Genomic DNA, 7,419 nt, shown 5'->3' with positions numbered 1-7,419 from the left:
TTTGTATCTGGCAGATACGTACATTTTGCCCTGCTGCACACACACAGAGCGCGCGCACAGGTTGCCACGGCGAAAGGTTGTCATTGTTGTCGTCGCCACCGTCGTCGGGCCATCATCATCCATTGTCACAAAACTAGCGACGGTCGTTTTACAAGTCTATTCGTCTATGCTATCTAACCGTTAGATACAGTGACAATTGTGTTAAGGGCCACGGAAGTCAACGTCATTCAATATATACAAATTTTTGATTATAATGGCCAAGTGCTGCAATTGTGAAGTGCCTACAGTTTGACAAGAGCTCAACTATTGGATAATAAATCGGGCAATATACCAGCGATACACACACATATATATACATTATATATACACTCGTGCGACTGTGGATTAAACGCATTTGTTTTGGAATATGGTTGTTTTGTAAGTTCTGTTTGGCATATAAATACATAAATATAATAATATATATATATTATATGTATATATCGATGCCTCTCAAGTCCCTCGACGCCAGACAAGGGCATTTCCAGAAACATATTTAAACTCACATTGACGTATTGACGATAAAAATTTCAATTGAAACGTAATCAGAAATGAGAGACCAAACAATCATATGTTGTCGACTGAGCATTACCCTGTTGCCGCTTAGAATCTAGCCCTTTGCAATGGCATCTATAGTTTCCATATCTTTACTTTTCTAGCGAAAGAAGTTCGAATGCTGATTCGATACTGCATATACGTAATAGTTTATCAATCATTACATGCACTTTAAACTTTTTAATAATTTATTGTTTTTTTTTTTATTTTTTTTTTTTTTTATATTATTTTCAACAACATTTTTGTCGAAACAAAAATGTAAAATATGTAAAATATCAATATAATAAACAAATTAGAAAGAACATTTTCTTGTTTTTTTTTTTTTTCTTAAGCAAAACTAATAATAATCATTTAATTCCAACGTACTTTCAATACCTTCAGAATATTATATTTAGAAATCAACACATTGTTGCGGTTAAATAATTCAAACTGCGGGCACGAATAAAATGTTACAGAAACTGGAGAAGCAGAGCAACAAAACAGAAATAATTTTACAATAATATGTTTTTAATAAGCACTATTTGCAATATTGGCAATATATATATATATTGGCAATATATATATATATATATATATATAAGGCAATATAGCTTAATTTAAATAAACAAATCAATAAAATAATCTCCAGCTAAGCAATCATAATGCAGGAAAATTTTTTTTATTTATCTTAAGTATGCAAATGAAATTATAAAACAATTTTAACAATGTTTAATTATATTGTGGGCTTTTAAATCGCGATATCGAAACACGTATTTTACACTTACAATAAAGAACATTTAAAAATTCGCAATAAGAAAAATATATATTGCCAATCGAAGGTTGGATACCCTTAAAAAATAACAAACTATTGATTGATCATTTATTATTACTATTTATTCATTATTAATTTTAATGATATTGAAAGAGTGGACAATACAAATATTTAAAATAGTATGCATGAGCAATAAACATAGTAATAGAAAATATTTAAAATGTTTAAGATAGATTAACATATTTTAAAATCCGTTGCAGAGATGACCTTTTAGTAGGGTTCTTAAGAGGACTGTAGAGGCTATTACTATTACTATTATCTAAAGATTCGATAGTTCTACTAAATTAAATCACGAACCATTCTAACCCCTATAGATATGTACTATAGATATACCAAAAACTACAAATCAAAACCATTGCGCAAATATAATTAAAATTGAAATCAAGATAATACTTATGACGTTTTTCAAATCTAATTTCGCATTGAGTTCAAATTCTAATGAATAAACGTATGTCTATACATATATGAAGCACTTAAAGAATTTAAAATTTCATTAAAAAAATCTAACATAATTACGAAATGCTATGATAAGAGGCCTAAAAATTTAAGCAATAAATCGGTATAAATAAAACAAATGAAGAAAAAAAAACAACAAATATCAATAAAAAGAAAAACATCGAAATAAGCACAAAAATATTTAAATTATTTCAAGCGCTTTATTATGCCAGCGATCTAGACAGAGAGAGAGAGAGAACGAGAGGGTGTGAGTGAGAAGACTTAATAACACTCCAAAACACGCCGCGGGAATCACAGACCACACACAAACACCTAAAGGTTCCAAAGCGGGGGCTGACTGGACCAGTGAAAGGGGTACAAAAAAGAGAGAGAAAGAGTGAGCGAGAGAGAGGGGGAGAGAGAGCAAATAGTTATGTATATAGACATATTTTGTAGGTGACAAAGTTATTATAGTCGGCTCAGAACAACGAAGTGCGGCTATCAGAATCAGATAAGCGCGCTACGAAGTGTCAAGCAGTCAATTTACGTACCCAAAACAAAGCGACAACCGACAAACGAGCCACACGTGAAACAGGTTCAATGCGGACCACCACGATCCCAACTCGATCAGGTATCATAGGCGAAGCGCTGGCCTGCCGCTGACTTCCCAGTACACATAAAAAGAATCAAGACAGAATAGGCATCGAACGAGCTAAGTTGAGGCCCGGGGCGAGCCAGAGATTGAGCATATTGAGACTGCGTCCGTGATTGGGGCCTCCGCGACAGGGCGCCCTCTAATGAGGCGCGTTGCCTCGACAAATTTATTGCTAATTGTAGAGCGAGGCCCACTAAACGTTTGCCGCATAAATCTAAGCGTTGATCTCCCACGTCTGCGTGGATCACACAGGAGACGAGACGAGACGCCTTGGAGTCTCTGTCTCTCTCGCTCTCACTCTCTCTCTCTCTCTTTCGCACTGTTGATCTGTTGATGAGTCACAGCGCCGGCGCTTTAAGTGCCAATAATATTGTTAGCTGGCGCTCGGATTACGATGTGGTACTTGATTCTCTTAACTGGGCTAACGCTAACGGTACCTGCCTGCCGTCTACTCTGCCCATTTAATGTCACGCCCCGAAGAGTTATGCATGCCATGACACGCATAAACCCAACAAGCATTTCATTTGATTGTTTCGGAACCCACGCAACGCACAACGATATCGTAAACCAAGTTCAGACCATTTCATAGGAATCGTTTAGTCGACTTATTTAGATTGAAGCTTGGCCAATAAATAATAGCTTGAAGTGATGCCAAAGCGGCAATAAGATAAAACTCACGTGCATTTCGTTGAGTTTAGGAACTTTTAACTTAAAGTACCTTAGCTTCAGCTTAAAGTACCTTCAGCTAAGAGCTAAGGTAACCCGCATTCAAAGTGTGCTTAGAGTTGAACTCTTTCGTTTGCTTTCAGCGTTATTTAACATTATTTGAAATTAATGATGAGCCGAGAAGTGAATAAAAAACCAAAAGAATGAAAGCATGTAACAGATGTTAAGTACGTAGAAAACTAAAATTAGATGGGAAATGTTAAGTAATAATTGCAAAATTCGTATATTTTAGGTTCTATGAAGAAAAATGAGTCCGTTTTTATAAAAGTTTTGAAATATTAACAAAAAAATTAAATATCTGAAAATGAATCATAAGCTTGAGTTATTTATATTTATATTTATTTTATTCCACTTCTTTCTAGAATTCTAGAGTTTTCTTTGATGAAAATATATTAAGTATCAGATTATTATTATTATTTTTCTTTTGAATATTTTTTATCGTATAATTAATTATATTTTTATACTTTTATAGTACAGTTATATTGAGTTGGAGTAAAGCTGATAAGAAATGCATCTGTTCCAATTCTTGATATGGTTCACAAACTGTATTACTGTTCATAAAACATTTTTTCATATTAAAAAGATTAATGATGAGCTGATATTAATAGTGGAATTGAATCGGAATACAAGTTTAGTAATATCCATACATATAAAATATAAAAATTATATCCAGTTAAAACTCGAATATTAACATTAGCACAATCAGCATTACAAACATTAGAGTATATTGTTTATATTATGAATATTTAAAAGATTGGATTGAGCTAGTGGAGCATAAAACTTTATTCCCTGATTTAAAATCAGGATCAATTAAACGTTAGAGTTTTAAGCTGTGGGAAATCTGTAATATTAAGAGAATATGTTTAAGAAAAGAAGGAATATTTCTTATAACTCTGCCAGATGCTTTACCAATTATGTGCATATATAATTAATTTATATATGTATATAAACATTATATTTGATAATAATTTGAATAAGGAAATTCAACATGAATTTTGCTTTTTATATACAGTAAATTATCTAACAGGTATGGAATGACTTTATTCGGATGGATGAACTTTATTCGTAAGACTAATTCGTAAGAATACAAATTTTCTCAGTATTAAGTCTTAGGAGGAACAAAGTCTTAAATCGAAGATAAAGCTAATCGGTCTTTAAGAGCTATCAGCGATTTATGCTGGTGTCTCACTTCTACTGACTTTCCAAACGTCTTATCTTATCTGAAAGCCATAAGGATTAGCTTGGAATGAACACATGTTGAATCTCCTTTGCAGAAATGGCTACACGTTCAAGGCGCACTACCAACAACTCTCACAAACAGAGCCGCATCTGCATCCGCATCCGCATCCACAGCTACAGCAGCAGCATCATCAGAGTCAACAGAGCCACTTGCAGGCAGCATCCAGCGGGATGTCGACGCACAACAACAACACTCACAACAACAACAACAACAACAATGTCAGCAAGAGTAAACGAGATTGGGACATCAACGACGCGATCGTGCCGCAGGTGGCCGACATGGAGTTCGATGAGTTCAGCGAGTGGAGCGACGGTCATGTCCGGCTGGTCTACTCGGTGCACAACGAGGAGGCCAAGAAGCACATCTCCGGCTGGGCCATGCGCAACACCAACAATCACAATGTGAACATCTTGAAGAAGAGCTGCCTGGGCGTGCTCGTCTGCTCGCAGCACTGCACATTGCCCAACGGCAGCAAGATCAATCTGCGGCCGGCGATATGCGATAAGGCGCGACGCAAACAGGAGGGCAAGGCGTGCCCCAACAAGAGCTGCCGCGGCGGCCGGCTGGAGATCAAGCCCTGTCGCGGCCACTGCGGCTATCCGGTCACACATTTCTGGCGGCATTCCGGCAATGCCATCTTCTTTCAGGCCAAGGGCGTGCACGATCATCTGCGACCCGATCCCAAGAACTCGAGCGTCTCGAAGCGAGCCTTCGGACGAGTTTCTCTCACGGCCGGCAAGAGCAGCTCCAGCCTGACGGGCAGTAGGTCGAGCAGCGTGCCCAAGAAGTCGGTCATAGCAGGCCTGGTGAAGCAGGTGAAGGTGAGTTCCACTCCCTGTTATCGATCTCTTCCCAAGTCCCATTCAAACTCTCTCTCTCTCTCTCTCTCTCCCGCTAGCAGCAACAGAATCTCATGAGCAAAGTGCTCAAGCGCTCCGCAGCCAGCCAGCCACTGGGTCACTCAGCTCTGGAGATATATCAATTCAATGGTGAGTCAATTGGAGTCTGTTAATCGCTTCGCCAACTCATCTCATACCCCGATCCTTTATAGCCTGCGGCAAGTGCACCACGTATAGCCACTGCACGTGCAGCTATTTGGAGGACAGCACGCGCGCCCATCAGCTGAGTCAATCCTCCAACTATATGAACAGCTCCTGGCCGCTGGCCAATGTCGCCAGTGAAGCAGCCAACTGTGAATCCTCGGCGAATGTGTTCACGGTGAATCATCAGCATATCACCTACAATTATCCCATCTACCATGCCACGCCCACGGCTGCCACAGCCGCGCCCAGCAAATCGCCCAGTCTGCCCTACACGTGCATCTCGGAGCTGGCCTACCAGCCGCCCAATCACCCCCAGTCCACTCCGTCTGGCTTCGCTAGCAACGCCCTAGGCAACAGCAGCTGTCAGCTGGCATACGAGTCGAGTCCACAGCTGGCTACGCCGGAGCCGGAGTTCATCAACTACTCGCAGATCAAGCACCTCGAGCTGGGCTGCAAGAACGAAACGACGCCCACCATCAAGTACAATGCGACCGTGGAGACGCAGCCGGTGGCGAGCTATACGGAGGATAACTACGATTACTACTACCAGCGTGAGTCAACCAAGTCCGACTACGAACTGCAGCATCAGCATCAGCAGCAACAGCAACAGCAGCAGCAGCAAGATCAGCAGCAGCATTACGGCAACATTTCCGGCGGACACGCTCACTACTACGAAAGCGCCAATAGCTACAGCGGCGTCAGCTACTTTGATACGGGCACCACGGCGCCAGGTGGCGCCATAAGCAGTAGCAGCGGCTGCGGCAGCGGCAACGGCTTGAATCCGAGTCTGGAGCACGGTTCCAGCTACGGCAGCTATTACGATCATTATGCCAACTATGAGCAACAGATGGCGGTAGCAGCGAATGGCTTTGCTGCCGCCGGCGGCTCTGCTGCAGCTGCTGCTGCTGCCGCGGCCGCTGCTGCGGCCTCAGCTGTCACAGCTGTGGCGCCACCTGCGCCGACGCTCACCTATCATCATCATCATCACCATCATTTGCATCATTCGCCGCAACACGCCCCCCCACAAGCAGCCGCCCATGCGGCCCATTGATAAGTACTTAAAAAGGCGCCGCATTACTCATAGTTTGTAGGCTCAAGATTTGAAATCGATATATATTTACATATATTGTGTATCTATATAAATAGTACTGTGTAGTTGTTTTCTTATTTTGGCAAAAATAAATTATTAAGAAATGTTGATTTGTAAGTGTGTGTGATTTGCTCATAATTCATTACGGCTGACAACAAAGTTTGCTGAAGCTCAGGGACGTTCATTGAAAAGTTTTATAAAGAGAATTGGTTACAAAATGCCCTGAAATAAAGAGCCGTTATCCCAAATATACCAAAACCCATAATTGTATAAAGTATATAAAACAAAATGAAACATGTAGGGACTCTTGATATAAAGATTTCCCTACTATAATTTAATAAAGATTTCTTTAATTTAATTTAAAAAAAAACTAAATATCACGAATTTCAGTTTTCTGAAACAAGCTTAATATATAGTGACTTCCAAAGCAAGTCGAGAGTCCCTAGCTCTAATAGGTAGAGGCATACAAACATAAATATATACATATCTGTTTTAAATTATTTTTTATGTATAAAAGTAAGCAATTTATATATTATTTTAGGTAACAGCATTTATATTAAATATTTATTTATTATTAAATATGCTTATATATATTTAATAACTCAGCTTATATATAAAGGAAGCAAAATATTTGTTGTGGTTAAGACCTAACGCCTAATGTGTGCACTCTAGCGCCATCTAGCGTTCATGAGTATCAACATTGACCAACAGCGGTGCCACCTGTCGTAAACATTTAACATGAGCAACAGCAGCGCCATTTCAGAGCTGCATTTCAAAATTTTCATATAAAACATGCATTGCTATTTTAAATTGATCTTAAATATCTAA

At 39.3% G+C, this 7,419-nt stretch overlaps 1 protein-coding gene across 1 annotated transcript; it reads left to right on the top strand.

Annotated features, from left to right (window-relative positions):
* On the top strand, positions 1 to 7,135 carry gcm2 (transcription factor gcm2). Its single transcript, XM_018001289.2, has 4 exons — positions 1 to 417; positions 4,493 to 5,279; positions 5,360 to 5,447; positions 5,510 to 7,135. Exons 1-4 carry the CDS (start codon positions 407 to 409, stop codon positions 6,550 to 6,552), a joined length of 1,929 nt encoding a protein of 642 aa, XP_017856778.1. The 5' UTR covers positions 1 to 406; the 3' UTR covers positions 6,553 to 7,135.
* The last annotated feature ends 284 nt before the right edge of the window (positions 7,136 to 7,419 follow it).

Source organism: Drosophila arizonae, chromosome 3 (genome assembly GCF_054131065.1).
Source record: "Drosophila arizonae isolate 15081-1271.41 chromosome 3, UAZ_ARI_1.0, whole genome shotgun sequence".
NCBI classification, from domain to species: Eukaryota; Metazoa; Arthropoda; class Insecta; order Diptera; family Drosophilidae; genus Drosophila; species Drosophila arizonae.
The sequence above is the reverse complement of the archived record's forward strand: the minus strand, read 5'-3'. Positions and strand labels throughout refer to the sequence as shown.

Coding starts and splice junctions, on each gene's coding strand:
- gcm2 (XM_018001289.2), top strand. Junction 5,280..5,359: donor GCCTGGTGAAGCAGGTGAAG/GTGAGTTCCACT, acceptor TCCCGCTAGCAG/CAACAGAATCTCATGAGCAA. Junction 5,448..5,509: donor GGAGATATATCAATTCAATG/GTGAGTCAATTG, acceptor GATCCTTTATAG/CCTGCGGCAAGTGCACCACG.